The sequence below is a fragment of the Chaetura pelagica genome, unplaced genomic scaffold (assembly GCF_000747805.2).
Source record: "Chaetura pelagica isolate M959 unplaced genomic scaffold, ChaPel_1.0 scaffold159, whole genome shotgun sequence".
In the NCBI taxonomy this organism is placed as follows: domain Eukaryota; kingdom Metazoa; phylum Chordata; class Aves; order Apodiformes; family Apodidae; genus Chaetura; species Chaetura pelagica.
In genome coordinates this window covers 1,329,340-1,353,074 of record NW_009954555.1, presented here as the reverse complement: position 1 = coordinate 1,353,074, position 23,735 = coordinate 1,329,340, and the positions used below count along the sequence as shown (strand labels likewise).

Here is a 23,735-nt window from a genome sequence, read left to right as displayed (position 1 = left end):
GAGCTAAAATAGGAATTAAATCTTTTCCTTTCATGCTGCACTTATAGAGGATTATCAGCAAATGGGTTTTTCTCCTTAATTGTTATTACCTCATTGTTCCCAACTAAATGCACATTTCTGTAATTTCACTGATCGTGCTTCAACCTACAGAAGCACTTGATGGCTATGTAAGAATAAAGCATGTTTTCCAGCACACTCTCCTGAGCTGATGCAGGTGCTGCTTAAAAGACTGTCAGTGACACAAAGCTCACTTCCCCTCCCCAGGCTTTAGGGTCCCACTATAATGCTTCCTTCCACCTGCTGCAAGCCCAGGTTAAGAAACACCCCACAACCTACTTGCTATGCAGCTTTAGCAGTACACTGCTCACTGCCATGTCAATGCAAAAAAAATCTGCTTCTCTTAAAACTGAAATTTCCTCATGCTGGCTAATATCTTCAGCTCTTTTCCTTTCATGCTGCACTTATAGAGGATTATCAGCAAATGGGTTTTTCTCCTTAATTGTTATTACCTCATTGTTCCCAACTAAATGCACATTTCTGTAATTTCACTGATCGTGCTTCAACCTACAGAAGCACTTGATGGCTATGTAAGAATAAAGCATGTTTTCCAGCACACTCTCCTGAGCTGATGCAGGTGCTGCTTAAAAGACTGTCAGTGACACAAAGCTCACTTCCCCTCCCCAGGCTTTAGGGTCCCACTATAATGCTTCCTTCCACCTGCTGCAAGCCCAGGTTAAGAAACACCCCACAACCTACTTGCTATGCAGCTTTAGCAGTACACTGCTCACTGCCATGTCAATGCAAAAAAAATCTGCTTCTCTTAAAAACTGAAATTTCCTCATGCTGCTAATATCTGTCTCAGCTCTACAGCCCCTACAGGACTAGTCTGGAGGCAATTACAGGAAGAGATAGGAATGAAAATATTAAATCCTTGGGTGTGAAAAAAGACTCGGCGTTAAGTCTTACCCTAAGCATCCAAGCCACAGCATAATGAGTACTATCTTTACACCCCTAACTCCCTACTGAAATCATTAGGAAGTTAGAATCTCAAATCTTCAGCTAGTTCTGCATCAGAATCTTCTCCGATTTCCTATAAAACCATTTTCCCCTAGGCATGGGATTTATTGTGTAAAGAAGGGATACTCAGGCTGCTAAGGTTAAATTGCTTCTGACAGGCATCTCAGAGGTAGAGAACAGCAACATGTCATTTTCTCTTTACCATGATCATCATCTCATCTTCTTTCCTTACAGTATGTTTAAACTAATATTATTGAATTAAAACTCAGCATAAGAACATGGAAGAGGGAAAACCCCACTGTGTGGTAACACACACACCCACGCATACACACATATTTATGCATGTAGAGGAAGAAAAAAACTGCATATAACCAAACACTAGAGTTTCTGAAAGCTATTTAACTTCTCCAGTAGTAAAAAGGGAAAAGGACATGAGATGAAACTAAAGGCCAAAAACCAGAGATCTGATAAAGTCAGGATTAAGAAGTAGCATGTAATTAATCTGTGCAACATGTTATCGTATGAAATTTAAGGCAAACTTTTATACACTAGTGCCATAAATTCAGCTTAAGCTAAGGAGCACACAGACACCACAGGATCTACTGTACAGGATGACACTTCTGCATGGCAGTACACTTTTAAAACCACTTACTGAACTTTATCTTCCACCAAAGCAGAGGATGCTGGCCAGGATCAAAGGGCTGGTGGGGCTTGAGAGATCCTTTGCCCGGATCCATTCCAGAAATGCATATTCCAGATCTGCTCTGAGCTGCTCAGGTACTGGCTGAGAAGCTCTTCAGTGGTTGCTCTGTGCTCATATAGCAAGAAGTATCACCATGCCTCTGTACAGACCTGGGATCCCCATACACTGTTATCCTACAAATAAGAGAAGTGCCCCATTAACATCTCAGTAATTCAGAAACTGGCCTTCATCTTGTTTTCAAATACTAAAGAAGGAGAAACATAGAGACTAATAGTTCTTCATGATTTGTTATATCTGTTTCCTTTCAACTAATTTTGAAGTGAGATTTTCATAACACAACTTGGAAAAATGTGAGTCATCATCAATAAACTCTCTTGACTTTTGCTCTCAAGTAGCCAAAACTAGCTGACCCAACAGAAGACAGTCTGTTAGTCCAAGGCAATTTGCATCTTGAAGATGAAAAGGCTTAGACTGGACCTTCTTTTTCTCCTAATATCTCCTGGATGTGGCCGCAGGGAGTTCCCTTTGTCAGGGCAGTATTTTTTTCCTGAAGTCTGCAAGCAAGAAAGTCATAAACTAGCCAGCACAAAAAGGATCAAATAATTTTTTAACATCTGCCAGCAGAAATGCTGTCCCTTGATTTCTCAGTCCAAGCTTTAGAGCTGCCCAGAGAGTGCTCAATTATGCTCGGGCCATATTTTTATTAGAATCACAGTGAGCTTTTTGCCAGAGGCTTGAACTCTGATAAACGACCCCCTCACAACTCTCCAGTCCATTGTCATTGCCTCATTAGGTCTCAAATGAAAGGTGGGTCATAAATTGTATCCCTGAGCCATGACAAAATTTCAGGCTGCTTTGATCACAATTCACTATGACCATGAAACAGCTTTTGTACAAGATTAAATACAGCAGAAGTAGGCCTTGGTAACTGCTTACACAGCCACTAGATCAATTCTCTGCAGCATCTACCTTCTACAACACTTAGTATCTTCCAAGTAAGTCAAGGCAAATGATGTTACCTCTCGTTTTGCAGATGGATGTTCTAAACTGGTATCAAGTGAGTTTCTCAAGTTAACACAGAAGTCTGCAAATGCAGTGACCTGAAATGAGTCAAGTGTCTCATCCAAAAGACTCTCCTGCTCACTTGGAAAAGGGTTCCTCCCTGGTTTACTCCAGGCATTAAAGAATGTAGATGGGGTTGGAGAAACCAAGCCTCATAAATTACAATTAAAAACAACTCCTGCTACATTGCAAAAATAAGGAAATGCTGGTCAACTAATGCTCCTTAATCTCTTGAGCTTTTTAAACAAAGTCTTGTTTTATCTTCAGCAGTTCACCTACAACTGCTCAGCTCTGACCTGTTAACCTCTTGCAATAACCATCATCTTTGCTCCACAGAGTTGGGGAGCTCTAGTCATTGCCAAGTAGGGAACACAGCATTTCTCCAGCATATTTTAAGAAGATGGTCCCTGTCCAAAGAGGGTATGGTCTAAAAGGACAAAGAATGGATATTCATGTGGAGCAGCAAGAGGCATTGTGAGGGACTGAGATCAATCCACATCACAAGCAACTGTCCTGGACAGCAGCATCTACTGCTTTCCCTTGTACAAAGGCAAAACACCTCAGCTGTCCCAGTGACATTCCTATTACTTTCCCATTACGCAATTAATGTGTGGTTCTAGTCTTGTTACATTTTAAGTGATATGGAAAGAGCTGGACAAGAAATTAAAAAGTCTTCAGATACCTCTGAGGCTCAGAGGCTTTTCTCAATGGCTTCTCTCTTATCAGCTCCTGCCTTATCTACCTTTTTTCCCTAGTGACACATGGAAAATGCAAAAAAATGAACGCCCCAGAGGCTGACAGCAGCTTTCAACAAGGAACAGCCTCTTTATTGTCTGCAGGAGGCAGGTCTGAAAGGCAAGGAACCAAGACATACAAGTCACCGAGCAAGAGAAGCCTGCTGCCCTTGGGCAGACTGCAACAGGCAGGTCAGGAAGTAGGGCAAACCAGCTTTTCCCAGCACATCTGTCTCCATCTCTGCCTAAGCGAGGAGAAGCTTAAATATCTCACACTGGAAAATAAAGGAGAAAAAAAAGAGCCTGTCAATATAAGCCTGCTCAGGCAGAAGCACAAAAAACAAAGAGGCAGGTTCTACCCTCATCTCATGAAGGTGATCCACAGAGACCTTGCTTTGCAGCCCAGCCCAGTGGCTGGAGAGGCTTCAGCACTTGCATCTAAAGGCCTCTGAAACGTGAACAGGCTCTAGCACATCAGCTGCACCACAGTCATTCCCAACACACAGGTCCCCACCCATCAGGGTAGCCCAGTCCTCCAGCAGTGCTAAGCTTCCTCTTCTAGTGTTATGTTCAAAGAGGGGGGCATAAGTGTGCACACATGAACGGTCAACACAAAGCTGCTAGTCTGCTAGTTCACAGCTATTCATTTTGCACCTTCACATTAAGACCAGGCTCATGCTTTATAGTGTGAGTCAGTCCATATACCTGTGCTAAAAGCCATCACTTCAGAAAAGGAAGGTTGAATGAATAGGTCTGCTCCAATACAATGGAGATATGAGGAGTCTGACTCAGGCAGTCACTGCTGGAGAGGGTTTGTAACAAGCTAGAGCTGAGAAGCTAAATGCGAAGATGGCCTCAAGCACTAGAAACCAAATCAAACTTCAGTACTGGGGAGCTCAAAGAAACTTCCCACCTATGACAATATTTAGTGACCAGTATGTGTGCTGGTTCTTTCCAGACAGGATTCAGCTTCAGGTGGGCAAAGCTGCACCCACAAAGGATGAACCTGACACCACGTGTAGCAAACATTTCCCTGCAAAGTAAATCCTGATGCGCGATCACTGTACTGACACATTCAGCTGCACTGGCAGCCATGAAGACTAGACGTGTCTGCAACGGGAAGCATAAGACAAATTTCTTCCCCCTCCATTCAATTTGTCTAGAACTGCCTAAGGAGAAACCAAAACCAGTGCACCACTTTACTGCAACACAATACTGCCCCCCTTAACAGCAGCATTTTGCCCGCAGCCACTCTGCAAACCAGGGCCTCTGCTCACAGCCCTGACTAACCCTCTGTACCTTCTTCCAGCTGCACCAGGCACACGGGGAATACTGAAAACAACAAAAAACCACAGCTTTCATCTCAGTGCTAGGACTGGATTTAACTGATGTTTTATGTAGGGAAGTATCTCCTGATCTAGCAAGAGCTCACCTATGCAGGTCCTCTTGTTTTCATGTAGTATGTAACCAATCCGACAGCTGCAATAGTAGCCCCCCACGTAGTTGTGACAGTGGTGATTGCAGAGGGGTTCACCATCAAACAGCTGCTTGCACTCATCGATATCTAGTGGGTGAAACACACAATTAGGCAACCAACACCCTTCAACAACACTTCATCTTAGTCTGAGCCAGGCTGTTTTGTGAGGCTGGCTTGTTTGCCTTTTGCATCTGCCTTCATACAATGAGACCACTTTCTCCCACGTACCAACAGCAGCCACAGACAATGAGAGCACAGGGAAGCACCAACCCCACACCAGTTGTGTCTCTTCCACCGACAAGAGGGGCTGGTCTCTTACCTTCAGCAGCATAAAAGGCCTCAAAGCCTGTGAATGGTTTTTCATTGAAGTAGTCAGACCGAAACACTACTGTGAGGTTGCTGCCAACAGAGATGTACGTCTTGTTGCCCGGAGCCTCCTCAGTGTCTGTACTATCCTTTCCACACAGCGTAGCCAAGGTCCTTCCACCAGAGCTCAGCTGCAAAATGGGCAGAAAAATCTACCAGGTGAGCACAAAGCTCTGCTCTTCCCAACCTGCTGCCATGGCTTGGAAAGGATGTGTTCAGTGGTGTGAGAAAGGAGGCTTGGATGCTCTCAAAAGGTGCTTCTGACAGTTACTCCAGAGCAAGGGACATATATGAGAAGAATTCCCCCATTCTCTGTGACTTAAGCCTGTAACTTTGTCTTTCTTTTTCCTTTCAGAGACCCACTCTGCAGGATGCCAGCCTGGGTTATCAGCACCAGGCTTTGTTTATAATGCTAACTTTGCGTTCTCAGACCTTGGCAAAGACAGACAACTGGGGTAAAAATGTTTCATACACTGAGAAGTTCAAATGTATAGTAAAAGGTGTCTTTAAACTAGTGACTCACTTGCTCTGTGATTCACTTATTACAGTTCCAACTCTTTATTTATACTATGTTTTTAACACAACAGAAATGTTCTGCTACATGGGGTTCAGGTTGCACTTGGTAGTGACAGAACTGTGTACTACAGACCGACCAGAAATGAGCACTCTGTCCTGTCCAAAGGAAATTACATGCAGAACAACACAGATTTGGATAATGGGAATAACTTGACATATAAAACCAAGGAAATGAAGTTTTCTTAACTGGGAAGAAGGCTGCCTCATTTGGCTACATCAGATTCGAAACGACTGCTGATGCACTGGTTCTGCACACTCCCTGTGGATACAGCTCCTACTTTAACATGTATCACGCCCAGAATGACTGCAGAGGTGACATGGCCTCAAAGCAGTGACAGGGCCACCTGGACTAGAGTACACATGCTAGCACATGGAGTACAAACCCTTGGGGGACACTGCTGATCACCCAAACACTTCCCAAAGACAGTATCTCTGTTTCTTCCTTCTCCTGAGGTTGTTCCTCACATTAGCCAGCCAACACACCACAGCAAGTGCTGCAAGTGCACATTTGGACAAGCTGACAGTATCTTGTTTAGACTATCGCTTACACTTTTACAGTCTCCCATTATACTCTGTGTAAAGCACTACTTGTTAATTTAAAACACACACTGTAAATTCAGCAAAATGAAGCTCAAATGTTATTTTGGGCAAAATTTCAAACCTTTTACTTCATGAGAAGGTAACATCAGAATTTTCTGAGCCCAAACAACTCAAGTTTCAGATGTTCCAGCATGACAACCAGCTCTGCTTCCTGGTCCCCTGGGCCTCAATAAACACATCATTCAGAAATCAGCTGAGCCTGAACTTTATGAGGAGACTAGAACCAAGTGTTTACAATAGTTACACTGGTCCTACATGTGTCCACAATCATACAGACACTGTTTTTAACAACTCAGCCTGCTACAGGTCACTCTGCCCTACACATACCTTTACATAATCGTATTCACACAGGTAGGACAGCTCCAGGTTGAAATGGGTGAAGTAAATGCGGACAGAATATCCCTCAGGGACAGTAATATTCCAGATTCTCTCCTTGTGATTTGGGTAGGCATTTGGGAAGTTGGGGGATGTGATCCTCCCATACATTTTCTGCAGCACAATGCTGCTGCTTACCCCACTGTAAAGCACAGCTAGCAAGACAAACAGCCTGTGTCAAGAGAACAGAGATTAATGGAGACAGAGTGAGCATCACCTCATACCCCAAAAGCCAGGTATCCAGGTTGCCAGTCTCAATACCTAATCAGGTATCTCAGCATTAGCTGAAATCCTCATGTCCAACACCCTTCTTGCTTGACAATGGAAAAAATCAGGAGGTATCAGTGGAGTAATACTGTAGTAACAGCTCCAAAACATAGGAATCACACTCCTGCCCTTTCAGGCCAGCAAAAAGCCAAGTGGCCAGAGGAGCTGGAGAGGTCCCTGTGACTGCACTCACCTCATTGTGCTGCTCTCCTGTCTGAGCCTGCTCTGAGCTCTTGGGAAGGAATGTCTTCTGATGTATTTGCATTTGGGGGTGGATGAATTTATTGTGTGTGCTCTGCTGTGTTTGTCTGGATGTTGAACTCTGATGTTTATCTCCCTTCCACCCCCTTCAGCCTGCTGAGTTCTGGGAACAGCAATCACTAAAAACCAGGCTTGTGTTCAGCGTATGAGGACTCAGTCAATGCCAGGGAGAGGCAGACAGAGGTGGAGTGGATGGATTAGAAATGCTGCAGGCTCTTGGAGGGAGCCATAGTATCACAGCTCTGCAGGAAGGCAGGCAGTGGGAGGAAGCAGAAAGTGGCTCCAGTCAGTGTCTGCACGGGGGAGTGGGGGAGAGCTGAGCAATGCTCTTTCCCTCTAACCAACCGATCTACAATTACTACTGATGCAAACAGCATGTTATTGGAAGTAGCTTTTTCTGTTGACAAAGCAGGAAGGTGCTGAAAACAAAATAATGGGCACATTCCAGGATTTCAGAATAGTGAGTGAGTCTGGCAAGATGGTTCTGTGCAATGGGACAGGAATGCTCAGGCAACACAATACTACAGAGTCCTGCACAACACAACAGCACCCACAGATGAGAGATGCCAAAGTCTTCCAATTCTCAGTAGCACATCATGGTCCAGTGCAAGCTTTTGTTGACTGAAACCTGCTTTATGCCTTGTTTATGTGCATGGATTGCTTTCATCCTGTCCACTCTGAAACATCCATAAGGTAAAAAGGCATATTTAATAAATTACATCTTTTGAACCTGGATTGCTACAGAAAAGACAAAAATCCTCTGTGCTCACATCTGCCTATGAAACCTAACTTACTTTAAAAGCTCAATAGTCAATTTCTACCAAATCTGGCAGAAGAGAAGCAGTTCCGCGGACACCAGTGCAATGGACATAAGTAGAAGGATAAAAATTGTTATTACTGTGGATTCTCTGAGGGGAGCGGAAAAAAAAAAAAAAAAAAAAAAAGACAAAAAAATTAGCTGAAAATTATTTTAAATACTTGTGGATCCACACAAGGATTGCACACCACTGTTAAGAACCCAGGGAATTCAACTGGGAGAGCCAACTCTACAGGACATAAAAGCTTTATTAATTCTACAGCTTGCAGACTGCTTCTCTCCAAGTTAACATTCAGATTTCCCACAGAACTATTCCAGGGGGCCTAAATTTTTAAAAGCTAAAAAAGCCAGACATGTTAACGCTGAACCTAGGTCCCACCTCTTCCCTGACAAAAATGGACAGAGGGCACAAAAACTGATTTGCAGCAGAGAACACACTAATGTACTGCACATGCAGGAAATGTACTGAGATATTCTGTAATTAAATGGACACCTTCTGATACTCATTTTTGAACAGCCAAAAAATCATAACCCCAGGCAGTGAAGTTGGTGCTGGCAGGAAAGCAGGAGTTATTACATGCACAAAACTAAAGCCAACAAACCATTTAGCAGACTGCAAACAGAAAACCCCATTCAATAAAAGTGAAGGAGAAACCAGAAGCAGTAATAATTAATTGTGTAGCAGCAGAACCTACAAGCACGGTTAACCGACAAGAACCCAGAGGGGACAAGCTTTTCCCATGGTCTACTAGCTGCTAAAATGATTCTATCAACACATGCAAGATGTGGACTTTATACCAGCTGGAAATGAGGGAAGAGAAAGAAAACTTTGCAAAAAATCAACTGGTGCCTAATTGACCTGCTGCCTGATTCCCACAGACATAAATACTTTCAGAACTGTTCCATCAGGCTTCCTGCTCAGTTCAGAAGCAGAGGCCCCGAGAGCCAATTCTGATCTTAGGTCTGAAAAGTTTTGCATAACCCCAGAATTTTATGAGGTCCCTGAAGCTGATGGCTGCCACCTAGCAATGAAGTAAGAAGCCAACAATAAATTATAATCCTGGAGATGGAGAAAATGAATGCTTGGTGCACATGTTGCCTTTCCTCTGGCATGGTCTGTGGCGAGCCAAGACTGCTGTGATTTTAGTCTTGGCACCTGATGCGAACAATGCCAAGAACACTGTCCCTGTTTCTTTGCCCAGAAACCTTCCAACTCCAAAAGGCCACTGTCCACCAGCTAGCCAGGTGCAGAAGTATGCTGAGAGCACTGTGATAGCTAACCTCAGGCCCCACAGATGCTCCTGTTGTCCACAGTTTCCCTCTTGTCTGCACAGGACTAAGCCAGCCTGAAGGCTGCTGAGTGGACTTCATCCATGACACTGCAGTTTCCAGCACTCTGTAATTTGCTAAGTTACTGATCCACTTCAGGAAACCTGGGTGTTACCTGAAATGACAGATACCTCTTGAGAAGTCTGCCTAGCTGTCTTCTTGTGCCCCTGTCTCATTCCATGCATGAGGGCTGAGGTAGCACAAAGGCAAGCCATCATTTTCAAGAGACCAAACGTGTGAAAGCCAAGCTTTACAGACAGGACCTCTCCTTGAAAAAAAAATTAATCTTCTGTGGATTGGAGGAATATGGAATGAAACAAGAGATACTGGAGAGACTTCTTATGAGTCCATACTCTCCCTCACACCCAGAACAGTCTCTCAAAATGTACTTTTACTACTCAACACTGCAGCCAAGGAAAGGTTCCAAATCCCTCCTGCGGCAAAAGCAAGTGCGGACAGCTAAGCCAGACACATGGATAAATCAGCAAGAGTAGAGCTCCTCAGCCAACACAGTGGCCCCCAAGCTGGTATCACTATGATCCAGAGACCTGATTTGCACTTTTCCTGCAAAAACAGACAGCAGCAGAAACCAACTGAACAGATGAGAATGCTGAAAACTAGCTGTGCAGCCAGGGCCTTCATCAAAGTTGTGTGAGATCCAGGCTAAGTGTCAGGGAAGCTCTTCAGCTCAGATTTCCTTCTGACCTCAAGTTTTGAAACTCCAAAATGTCACCTGAGGTTAATTCTGCCAAAGCTATGTTCCTACAGAGGGAGCTTCAGCTGAGACTACCTCCAAGATCCTGTAAAATGAAGCAAATACAGCCCCACATCCACCGAATCAAAAAAGTCCCAGACAGCTCTATTCTCAAATGGACCACGCAAAACTGACTCAGAAAACCATCTTGTGCCAGGAAGAAATCATCTCTGGGCCTTTCAAAGGCAGTTTCTGTGCTGTGACAGCAATCCCATGAAAAGCACTCCAATGACTAATCACAGTCAGAAGCAGACATTTCAGGTGTAATAAACAAGACAGTGAGCATCTGAATGTGTCTCCAGATTCAAAACACAGATACAGTGCCAAAGCAAAAGGCTGGTTAATGAACAGAGGAAAAGCATGCACAGGCCTTCCTGGCTTCTGTGATGAGACAGTGCAGTCACCTAACAAAACAGTGGCTATCCTTGCACCACAAACCAGGAGAGCACAGAAGCATAACGGCTGCTTGCTGTGATCCCTGAAGACATTGCTCCCCACTGCTTCTGATTTCTCAAATGCCAGCTGCCTCTGCAGAGCTCTAAGAGATTGCTTGGATGCTTGCTGTCCTGTGGCTAAATCAAATCCTTCTGCACCGAGAGGTTCAGAGGACTGGGGGGAACAAATGCAGCAGAGGAAAAGGTATTCTTTTTCCTCACTACAAATCAAACAGCATGACTGACATCAAAAGACAAGTACACAGACAGAACAAGCAGAGCATGGAGTAGGGAGGGGAAGAGTCTGGCTGCTGTGAAACAGGAAAAAAAAAATCTTGCCAGAGGAAAAAGAGCAGGCAGAGAAAGCTCATGCAACGGGGCAAGATAACTTTATTCAGTTAGGGCATGCTTTGCTCCTTCTCATAAGGTCTACTGCCGTTCATTGCTTTATATTCTGTTTGCAAAGATGGACCTCCAGTTGTCAGAGAATGCTAAGGCACATCTCTCCAGCAGCAAAAAAAGTCACTGGACTTGTCCTCTCTACCCTGCACTGATTTCTAAAGGATATGCAGTGCAATTCTACAGTGTGGTCCCCATCTGAAAGCACTCAGGTCTGACCTAGTTATCTGTGAAGACCAAAAAAATTCTGGGGTGAAGATACTGGTGGAAAGTTTTGTTCCTCTGTCATGAACAGAGTTCTCAAACTTAAGGGTAGCTGCCATCTGTGTGGGACTGGTGTCAGGCTGTGGAACATGACCTCTCCAGGAGCACCACAAAGCTCACAGAGCAAAGCACATGACTCTGAACACTTGTGTCTGTGCGTGCACACATGCACATGCACATGTTGGAGACCACACACACACAATTTATACATGATGTATATATATACATGTTCAAATGCTAACGTGTAAATAAATACCTGTGGAACTTTTGTTCAGCCACACAGCTGCAGAATTCAGCAGCACGTAACTTTCATTATACCAGCCCATTTCAACCACAGCATGGATCTATGTGCAGATATTTACAGACATGACTATACAAATTCCAGGGCAAACACCACACACACTCATCTGCTTGGGAAGAGAATATGACAACACAGAAGTAGGAGGTGCTGGTCACATTACTCTGCCTTCTCCCAGAAAAAAAACTCCCACTCTGTCAGGAGGAAGATAGCAGAAGAACTGCATTGGTCAGAACCTCTTTTCCCCTCGCCTGTCACCCTAGTCCCATTACCCTGGCTCTCAAAAATTGAACTAGCTCATACAGCTACTGTCTCACTCCCACCCACACCCTTGGTAGCTGCAGCACGTCTGCTGGGCTGACTCCAAGTCTGTGACTTCACTGGAGCAGCTGTTTGTGCCGGGAAGACAATTTGGTTACAATGCAGATAGAGCTAGAGCCAAAGCTACAAACCAGTGCTGTCTTCCCTCCAAGCAGAGATGCTGCATGTTACAGGCACAGCCACACTCTCCTTGGGTAAGCCTGCCTCCAAACAGCGGAGAAGAACAAAGGGGGTGGATGAATTACACACCTCTAACTTATCTCTGGTCCAACACTGACTTGAAGCAGGGAAGTCAGACTAGGGGCAACAACAGAGAAAAGGAAGAAAAATACAACAAATCTCTCTACTTGAGGGCACAAAGACCAGCCAAGGATGAGCTCATCAGGAATTTCCTATTGTGAAGAGTGAGGCTTATCAAAAGCCTCCCCCAAACCTATCATAGTCTCATTCAACAAGCAGCCTGGCTCTGCAAAGCAATTTGGAGACTTGTCAGCTCCCAGAACAGCACCCAGGAACGACAACCTCATTTAGAGAGAGTAGTTTGGGGTTACACACCTGCCACAATGACTGGAAGGCCTGGAAAGTCACTTGCTAGCTCAGAAAAGTCTATTAGCATGTGCCATTCCCTCCAGCACACATACTCCAACAAGAGGATCCACTTGAGCAGCAGCCTCTTCACAAGATCTTTCTTTGTCAAGGGAGAACTGAAAAGCAGGCTTGGCAGAAGAACCATATCCATCTCCTGCTCAAGTTTCCACATAATCCTCCACTGTTACATGCTTTCTCAAACAAATCTTAAACCTCTTCCTATCTGCAAAACCAGACTCTGCAGAGTACAGAGACCACTAAGCTTGGGATGGAGCCCTGGTATTTCAAAGCAGGAGAACCCAGGCTTCATCTTCCACACCAAAACCACTGCAGACAAGTTGCTCCCAGCTGAGCTGAGCCTTTGGAAATCAGGGCTTGGCTACTCATCCCTATTTCCATCTCCCATTTCTTCCTCCTTCATGACTGTTCTTCTTCTACATGCAATAATTAACACTGTGAAGAACTGAACTCATCTCCCAAATGTGCAACTTGTGGAGACTAGAGGAGACAGTAAATTCCTGAGGCTCCCTTTCTCCTCAGGAAGAGGGAGAAGCTGAAAAATGTGCCGAATAACAGGTCTTAACAGCATTAGGACTGGCAAATTCATTATACCCACTTGCAGCAGGCTCCTGGTCCATATATACATCCAAATTCATTTTCTACTCACCCCTGTTCAACTAAAAAACATTTTTCACCATTTCTTTTCCTCTACAATTGTCCAGAACCGCAATTTTTTCTAATAAAGAGGCTATTACCTCACTAATCTAGATAAACAGTAAAGCCAGCCCAAATTACTCCCAAAACAAGGCCTACTGCTCAGACATTAAAGAGTCAGTATAATACACTGAAATGGACAAATCTTCCCTCTGGTTAAATCCCTCACTGAATACATACAACCTCATTCCTACCTTGGAGAAAATAGATTGACGGTCGTGTCAGAGCCAACAGTCGCATCAATCAGAAACCATATATTAAAATGCCTGCAGCACTCCAGGAAAAAAAACAAACCTACGAAGCAACCAGCTTTGCTAAAGTTTTGCTTATCAGCTCAATGGAATAATACACATTTCTCAGCTATTTCAAATCAACCTCCCTTCAAAGAAGTCTGGGATCCCTGACTGCTCCCCTCTCTTTGAAGAAGAGATCAGGGATACCTTCTAGCTACTCGGTATCTTCTAGATGTATTGACTGTTACAAAGACTGGTCTTAACTATCTTATTTTAAGGTAGGAATGTCAAATCTGGTTCTGCTCAAAAGAACTGGAAGTGTTCAAACCAAACCACGTCTTTCAGTTTAGATACAAGCTCAATTTTGCCCTAAGAGGAAAAAAACAAACCATCACAAACCCACCAAAATATCTGTGCTGCATGACAATTTACTCCTTAGCTTCTTAGCTCATTTTTGCTTCTCTCACAGTAATCTTCACAAAGCAACAACCAGCAAAAACTTCTTTTGCTCCTGTGTGGTTTTGTTTTGGGCAATGTCAAACACTTGGATTTGAGGTGAGATTCCTATTACTTCACAGAAAAACTTGACTATGTGCTTTAAATGGGACACTTACCTGGGCTTCCTTCTCCTCACTTTTCAATACGGTTTGTGAAATCCACAACACTGAAGTTTCAGGAATCCTGCAGAACAGAAGGAACCTGCAAAAAGAAAGTAACAGCTTTTAAATACAGGTTTCAACAAAACACAATTAAACAGAAATACTAGAAAGGAAGAGTGAGCTCGTACCAACAAAACACTGTGTTCTGTCTCAGAAAAATCAGCATTTTGGAGGCAGGCAGAGCTATGACCTGGCTGTAAAGAAACAAATGCTCAGGTATTGGTATTCAAATACTCCTTGGATTAAGAGGTTACCTGACTGCTGAGTGTAAGTGACTATATATGTGACTTTTTCACACCTGCTGGACATACTGCCACCTGTTTCTACCTCCTAACAGCAAGCCTACCACTTGTTGAGTCTAAAAGTTGTATGCAGAAAAAGCCCTTTAGAAATTGTTGACATACCCTGGAGGCACTGGAACTGCTGGCAAGCAAAGGGAGACTTGCCAGATGCCATAGCACACTAATTTAAAATTAGACACAGAGCCCATGAAAGCATATCCTAAATTGCCCCAGACATAATATCTGCCAGTGAGTTCTGCTAGCCAGAAGCAGTTGCAAGAGCCTACTTTGCTCCAGCAATGCTCAGCTCCACTGAAAAGGCAAAATCATTTGGCTATATGCATAGTTAATTTGGTACAAGGATATCAGATGTAACCTGGATTCCAAGGCACTCACAGCAGAGAGTACTTAATGGTTTTAGTCAAGCTCTGAGCCCCCCTTAGCTAACAAAACTAGAAGAAACTCGGGGGTCAAAATGAAAATACTTCAGGTATTCAGGGACAGCTCTCTTGGGCAGGCAAAAAGGAAACAATCTTGCTATAGCATATGTTTATCTGAAGTGGCAAGAGCAACACAGAGCCACCAAGCAGCCAGCAAATTAAAAGATCATTGCATGTAATTTAAATGTTTGGTTGGGATCCCCTGAGGCCCAGTAGGAAGTCTCTGAGGAAAGGAAGGTATTTGGTGTGATGTATGTTAGCAAGGAGGAAGCTGAGCCAGGCTGCTAGCACGGATGGAAGAAGGCCTCTTGCTGAAGCCAGGTTCCTCTAACTTGTCTGTTGGCCTCTGCTTAGCAGCACTGTAATGACCTGAAATTGCAGCTGACAGATTGGTGCTGAGAGTTTGTCTCACTGAGGCTACTGCATGTGGATGAGCCATTATTCTTTCAATTTTGGTCTCTGATGCCTGTTAACATACATTAGGCTTTTCCATATGGTGTTTTTTAGCCTGGTGTCCAGGGCAGCTGCCTGGGCCTCTGTCCCCACCCACACGCTTGGGCCCTGTCTAATGAAAATGGATGATGGCCCCAGCCTGGTAATGGGACACAGATGGACGAAATGGTTTTTCGCTTTGAAACATATTTTCATTTAAGAAAGTCTCCCAAGACTGTGAGGTTTTTATTCTTGTATCACTGTAATATTCTCCCCTAATACACTGCCATCTTCGGACAGGTGAGGAATTAAAAGTTGCAAACTTTCAGTTTAACTGAAAGTCTACAGACCAATGTCCTGTTCTAGTACTGCTATTCTGCAGGGACCACACTGCCTCCTGCAACAGAGATAGTAATGATAAATTCAACAACTGCTTTATATTATAATTAAAATTGCTGTGCGGACACAGCAGAAGAAGCCTGGACAGCCACACATGAGAACATGTGACTATGAGGGCTGTGCAATGGGCATGGCAACAAAGGGTCGTATCCCAGCAGGACTCTTCATTTTTCAAGTTATTCTTGTTAATAATATTGGTACTCCAAGAACAAATGGGCACAAGCAGAGTCCAAATTTCAAAGAAAAGTCACACACTTACACATTCTTTGTGGGAAAACAAAGTTCCCCTTTTAGCTGACAGCAGTGTGATACCACACACCCACCAACAAATGGGCAAAGTTAAGTGATGTACTAGGCAGACATCTGCTGCAAGATGGGAGCCATCTGTATCTCGGGCCAAGTGTCCTGTGCCATAAGTTGTCACAGCAAGCCTACAGCCCAGTAGTGTTTTGCAAACAGCATTTCACACACCTCTTACGCTAACTTGTTCTTGGTGGCCAGCCTGGGGCATCTCATACTCAATTCCATACAGACTAGACAAGATCTGGCTGCAGCCTGCACTGCTACAGTGATCTGAGAAGCCACAAAGAATGAACCTCCCTTCGCTGAGTGCTTTGGTGACCCATTCATTTCTGGGTAAAACCTCTAAAAGTGGGGAGTTCCCTTGTGTGCTGCGTCTGTACTCTGCACTGGGAATTTCCAAAAGGCTCATGAGGCTGTCTCCAACTTTCCAAAATGCTACTTGTTGTTTATGGTTTCTACCCTCGTGCTAAATAAGTTGGAAATAATCTCTTTAATGCTAGGGCAGTGTTTGCCCATGACATTTCATTTATCAGGCTGTCTATCTTCCCAGAGAGGTGAAGGCTAGTTAATGTTTCTGAGGGACAGGGCAAGCGTCTTTCGATGCACACGTGAAAATGGGATGGAACTCAGGAAAACAATTCTCCTCAAATCTCTCAGCCTTCATTACAATTCTTCGTTTAAGTGCCAACTCTGATTTACAGCCTGCCACTCAGAGGCTACAAAGGCCTGCAGCCAGAACTGACCAGCTGTCAGATCAGGGATCACAGAAACAGGAAACATATTAACCTGTCTGTCTGCCCAGATCCTGCAACTGATAAAGGAGCTGACAAAGATAGGCTTTTCTTGGCATATTACTTCCACCAAGAGCATTGCTTGGGGCTGTGACAGTTCAAAGACGGAGAAACCCAGAAACACATGAAGATTCTCCAGGTGTAGTCATTTGGACATAGCCATAGCTTATGCCCTAAGAATCCTGGATTGGGGTCCCCAACCTCCTGCTTGCTTCCTCCAGGATCTCTGATACACTGGCTAGGACCTGGATTTGTCTCCTGTTAAACAGGAACAACCATTCTTGTTTGATATGCAAGAACCTTGGCAAAGGTAGATCATCTCACAAAGACTTGCTCATGAAAACTGCAGGTTAATTAACAGTGGAACCATCTACTTATTTGAAAAGAAGAATACACACAGCCACTGTCTCCTGGCAGCAGTAACACCCAGTAATTTCAGTTTTTATACCAAGCCACAGTACTAATGCAAGACTGACAATTGCAGGCCTGTCTGGGACTAAATGGCTCAAGGGAGGAACGACATTCCCTTACCTCACTCTGCTGGGTTTATGTACCCTCTTGCACAGCTCCTGAGTCACACACACTATTTAGACAGCTTTGCAATATGGAGACATTCAAATTTTTGTTCTGGAATGGAGCAAAGGGCCACTAGTGACACTTCTTCTCAGTTACTCTACTTCTAGCCCACACTGTCCCACGGCATGACAAGCTGCCTTCCAGCACTGAGCAGGGTTCAGTTTTCCTTTTCAGAAGAGCAATCACAAGGCACTTTCCAGCCCACTGGCTCCCAGCAGTAGGTAAATTCATCAGTTCACAGACGAAGATGAGCACTGTTTGCAAGCCAATATTGTACAGCACAAAGACTGCTCTTCACTCCCCATGGTTCTGGACTCCTAAAGTCTCCACGGCTTTTTAGGCAGCTGCAGCTCCCTGTGTGGACACCTGCACATAAGCTCCTGGCAAGGCAGCTCTCATCATGGGACTGATTTACCTCTGACTAGATGAGCAGCACAAGGCCAAGGACAGAGGCAGAGCTCAGAGCAAAATCAGCTTCCATGGAGACATATCTTGATCTCTGGGTTTTACTTCTAAGCAGGGGACTCCCTGCACAGGATCTTGTCCAAACTGGAGGAGTTATAAGCTCTGTATAACATGTTACCACATTAATACTCTCCTTTCCCTTTCTCTATTAATTAAGCTGCTGTGATAGGTTCACTAATTAATGCAGAGCAATACACCCAGTGCTATTGAGACAATCTGCTCTTGTTCAAATATATTAAAAAACTCACAGAAAAATTAACAAGATTCTTCCTTCTATGCAACAGTGACTGAAGCCACAATGTGTCTCAAATAATGCACTCTAAAACCATCAACTAAGGAACCAAAAGTATCCTGGACAATATCTGGAATGTACAAGCAGTGGGCAGCTTTCCACAGCCATAAATCCTTGGCTTCTTCTGCTTTGTCAAGAAGAGACTAAAATACACCAGCCAAGCACAGCCCAGTGAAACTGAAGACATTTTTAACAGCAGACCTACTTAACCGGCAAACGATCTTACAGTGGGAAGTACACCTGGTTTCAAGCCAAATTGAACAAGATCCCAGCTATAAAGATTATACTTTTTATGTTTATTTTTATTACAGTAAACATTAATTGTTTTTAAGCAAGAGTCCTCCAGGTCCCCAAGGTACTGCTACAACAGAAATTCCTCATTCCCAGCTGAATGCACTGAGCCCAGGGAAACAGTATGCTCTCTCCTCTGGCACATCTACTTTCTCCCTTGTGTGCTGTGGTCCCTCTAGACAACAACCCCTATCCAGCCCAGCCCACTACTTATATATAAGCCATCCCCTGGGGAGGTGGAAGACATGGATTTCAATTGTTCAGATTTCCTTCACCTCCCAAATGCTTCCTCTGAGACTTTCTATGAGCCCTACATAATTGTAACAAGTGGGAAGCAGACACCCTGGAAGGTTTTAATCTAGATTAAAAGAGCTCTTTCCAAAGCTCCTATCTTAAGGGACTGAAATGCTGGCTTTTTTTTATCTGGTGCCTCCCCCCGAGGCTGCAAAATAAGATACAAATCTGAGAGTGAGAGCTCAGTCAGCTCCAAAGGTGCTGGAGTCTGGAAAGAGGAATGAACAGGTCAGACATGTCTGTTACAAGAAGGCTCATGGGCTCAGCACAGGTGGTTTAACTGATCTCCCTTTGCATGGGGTACAACTGCTCCTCAGCAGTCTCGGTTCCAGGATGATAGCTTCTAGAGTCTGTATTCCCAAGCTTCACACAAGCTTATCAACAGCAGTGCTGTTCTCCACTAGCTCCTGTCTCATTTACATGACACAGTCCCTTTGATTCCCAAATATTTCCTGCTTTAAGGTCTCAGGGACTATTATGAAATATAAAGCAACTTTAACCACAGTAGATATTCTGCAATAACACTCTGTCACAATCTTCCTCCTGAAAGCTCCTCCTATGCTGACCAGTCCCAGCTTGCTGTGTGCCTCTGGATAACTGATTTTTTCCTCCCTGTACTCCATCATCTACTGCTTTAGTGGTAACTCTGAATGCAACTCCTTACACATCTCAGAAGAAAAATGACATCTCTTACACCCTTGTTGGAACAGTAAAGAAAACCTTCTGATTTCCCATGTCTCAGCACTTACATTTTCACCAAAAAGCACAACACATTAACACTGCCTGTCCTTCTGATCTAGTTTACAAATACAGATCACTGTTGCTCCGCGGCATCCTCCTCTCAAATCCCAGCAAGTTCTATCAGGGTTCAGCAATGACAGGAAAAACCTACTGTGTAAGATATCCTCGCAGTTCACCAGGAGGTCATTTGTACTCAGGATTTCCTACGTTGCACGTGTCTTACGTGAAGCTCCTGTATATTCTGAATGGTCAAGGTAATAGCTTCTTTCACTGAGTAGTCTCCATGGAATACAAAATGCATTTACAGCCTGCTGTTGCTGAGCATTTTGTGAGTACAGGAGCTCAGAGAAGTAACTGAAGGTAAATCTTCAAAGCTTCACAAGTAAGAGAGGCTTTCAGAGCTCAGAGAACAAGGTCACTGAACAAACTATTTACAGTGAGTAACAAAGAGTGAACAAATGCCTTGTTTGACCTGTGTTACTCTTCCACTCAACAAAACCCAGCGTGGCAGGAAAGTCAGCAGAACCACAGGAAGAGGCACACAGAATCACAGATAGTTTGGGTTGGAAGGGACGGTCCATGAGGCATGATGGTTGGAACAAGACACAGCAACTTCTCCCAGATCAGTACTGCCACCACCCAGCCCAAGGCATAAGACAAATGTCCTAGTCCACACTGCCGAGAAAGATCAATATAAGCAGCACTTCCATGTCACAGGGATGTTGTCAAGTTTGTTGCTATCCAACCCATCAATTTATCAGAAGATGGTTATCAAAAACAAGCATCCCATCAGAACATTCTGTGAGCCACTATATTAATCCATGACCAGCTGCAACAGCAGAATTCATTCAATTCAGTGGAAAAAAGACTCTCTTTTAGTGCAAAACCAATACTCTTCTCCTACTTGGTATCTGTTTATAACACTAGCATCTGTTTATATGCCATCAGCCTCAAAGCAATTTTTTTTTTAATAAATGGACTCACTTCTTTTCAAACACAGGATTAGTGTTTCTGAACAGAGCCATATATGATAACAATGTAAGACAAGACACCCTTTGCAATCTTATACTTCATTCTCCCTGCAATCATAGGTTTAACCTTAATTTTCTGTAGCTGCAATTGATGCCAAAGGTGCCTCACAGGCCTCGCATTGTTTGAGAATGACAGACATATGACCATCAGACTAGGCAGCATCATTCTGTTACCACCAAATTTAACTCAATTTGCCAGCTACCTGCAGACAGACAGTATCTTTGTAAAATCTCATCAGATTGCAACTCTCTCCTTTGTCCAAGGCTGGAAATGCATACGGTAAAGTATTGACTCCCTGCTAACTTACCTGACAGTATTAAAATAAGATCTTCACTACTCAAAGCATGTACAAACAAATCACCATGGAGGGTAACAAATTTCAGATTTAAACCTCCTAGTTTCTTTGTTGCATCTGTCCATATATCCACATGCTTTGACCTCAGAGTAAATGAGATTTACTGTTTTCATTGTGGAATAAGCTACCTTGGACTACTTCACATTTCTCATGAGATATGCACATATGGAGTTATCCCTAGGTATTGAACACGCTGTAGGCCCACAGCTGAGCTTGTCCCCATGATAATTTCTTCATTTGCCTGCAGCTTGATGCATAGGCATGAGTTAGCTGGGGGCTAAAAAAAAATGGATAAAAAAATTAAAATAGAGTGAATACCACTAGACCGCGCACTGAATTACGTGAAGCACTGTGTGTTAGCTGACTTTAAAAGTTTGCCTTGTAGCATATTTTTTAATGTGTCTTTTTCACTTTTTACAAAATCTAAGAGATAGCTCACAGGTATTATCCACTTCCTCATACACACACAAGTACTCTGAGCCGTGAAATGATTTAAAAATGCATCGACTATGACATCTAAAACCCAAATAGCATGCACTTGCTCCCTGCTACTTGACATAAACCATTACAAGACTCCAAATTCTTTTCTGAAATTTTAAACAGAAAATGCCTGAATATGACACATTCTCTATAACCCTTTGTTAAATCCCTGACATTGCATCTTATTTACCATGCTACACTCCCAAATATTAAATACCATCATTAGGCAGGATCTCACGTTGCTTCAGCCTCAGCACACAGACTTACCAAGGAAACTACAACATTAAATCCAACTCAAACACTGATTTCAGCACTGATGAAAGAAGCTGCCTCAACTGTGCTGGCCCTTATCCACAGCACGTGCACTGGCCGTGCATGCTTCCTGCCTGGTGCTCAGCCAGTGCCTCAGCCCACACTCGCAGGAACCATCTGTAGGGATGAAAGATGAGTTCAACTTCCAAATTTACTTCCAACCTTGAGAATAACCAGGCTACTCTCTCATCCAGGAACCACTAAATAATCCAAGATACATAGCTTGCTGAACAGGCAGTCTCTGTCAGGGGCAATCCCTATGACCATGTGCTGTGGGGTTTCTCATTTTCACTACACGTCGTCTTACGCATTATTACAGCAGACAACATTTAAAGGTGGCTAATAAGGCAACACTTAGGAAAAAACTTCTAAAGTACTAGCATCTTGCTTGGTTTTTTACTGCACCACAGGTTTTAGTAACAGTAACAGCTATGATTAGCTCTTACACAGCACTTGTCACCTATGTGCCTTCAGAAAAATTATAAAGGGAGACAAGAGCTATTACTCCATTTTAAAGACAGGGAAACTGAAGTATTGAAAGGGTGGTAATGATAAAATCCAAATACCAGCAGCAGAGTGAGGCATAAAACCAGGTCTCCTGCATTTTCACTGGGTGCTCCAGGCAACACAGCTGGAAAACTCCATATCCCATTACCCATATACTGAGTTGCTGAGTTCCCCCAGCAAGGATCTTATTTTTCATTATGGAGTGAAAAATAAAACAAGCCACAGGGCTCTAACATCTCCTGCAAGCCAGAGACACACAGCCAGAAATTTCTATGGCAAATGGCGCAGCGAAAACACAGCCTGACACAGAGCAAAGTGGCAGCAGCAAGCCAGCCTGCCTAGGTGCTGCGTGGTTGTATCATTCATTATTGAGGCAGAGGGGGGGAGTTGGAAGCTTTACTTCCACTGGAAGAAAACAGGCTGGCTGCTGATTAATCCAAAATACTGCTGTTGAGATGAAAGACCTCATGGTCACTGGCCTCCAAAAACAAAATCTAAAGGTTCCAGAGCAAGGCACTACAAATAACTACCTTCCACTTCTCAGCAGCAACCAGTCAGGCCTTGGAAACAGGCTCAGGAACAGAAAGCTGAAGTCTGCTGGGAGTGGTCACTCCCAGCAATATAATACAACTCTGAAACTCAACTTGTTAATGCTAAGAAGTAAAGCAAATAAAGCAACTGTATTTCCTTTGTGGTTTTCTGGTTGGTTTTTTTTTGCCAGCATACAATACCAAGACATCAGCAGTTTCCTGTAAAGAGAAATACCTGTGCTGAACTCACACGTTGGCCTCTTATATCCCCTACACTACCCCTTAGTTCTAAAACTAAGGTTCAAAAAGCTTCTCAGTAAGCAAAAAGAAATAAAACAGGCCCTTAAATAAATAAAACTCGCCATACGGCAAATGGCACCCAAGAAGATAAGTAAGAAAAATAAAGTGTTTCGTTGCTGTTTTCTAAGCAAGATGACAAGATACCAAGAAACCACGTGAGAACCAGAGCAGAGTCCCAGTGGTTGGCCCCAGGATGACCGTGGGTTTATTTCAATCAGTTTCAGATGCAGAGCCCAGCATTTCATATGCGTATGCTCCCCCCAGAGCCCCTGGGGAATTTCTCAGGATATACCTGCTGTCAAACCAAAAGTAGGCCAGGGCCTACCGGGCACATCTCCCCCTCCCACAACCCCCACACCATGACCCTGCATCCCCCACCTGCCGGGCTCTGCCTGGGTGTTTCACTCAGTCACAGCCTGGGCTGAAAGGAGCAGAGAGGGGCTGCTCTCCCACATGCCTGGGACCAAACCACCTTCTAGAGATTGTCCCATGGCACCTCTCCCTGCCCGGGGGCTCCCACGGAGGGCCCTCCCCACAGGACACAGCCCCCCGGCCTGCCCACCCTGGCACTGAGGGGATGCACGTACCCACCTGGGTTCCTTACAGGCCGAGGGAGCAGCTGCAGCGGCTCGAAGGCCGGTTTCATCCCTTCTCCCACTCAGGGGC

General features: G+C 44.1%; 1 protein-coding gene across 1 annotated transcript; it reads right to left on the bottom strand.

Annotated features, from left to right (window-relative positions):
* Positions 1-3,593: 3,593 nt before the first annotated feature.
* MASP2 (mannan-binding lectin serine peptidase 2) lies at positions 3,594-7,442 on the bottom strand. The gene is given in 6 exon segments (XM_010005139.1): positions 3,594-3,791; positions 4,949-5,080; positions 5,313-5,490; positions 6,863-7,082; positions 7,371-7,406; positions 7,408-7,442. Coding segments are annotated over 6 exon segments (606 nt in total). The 3' UTR covers positions 3,594-3,786.
* Between the last annotated feature and the right edge of the window lie 16,293 nt (positions 7,443-23,735).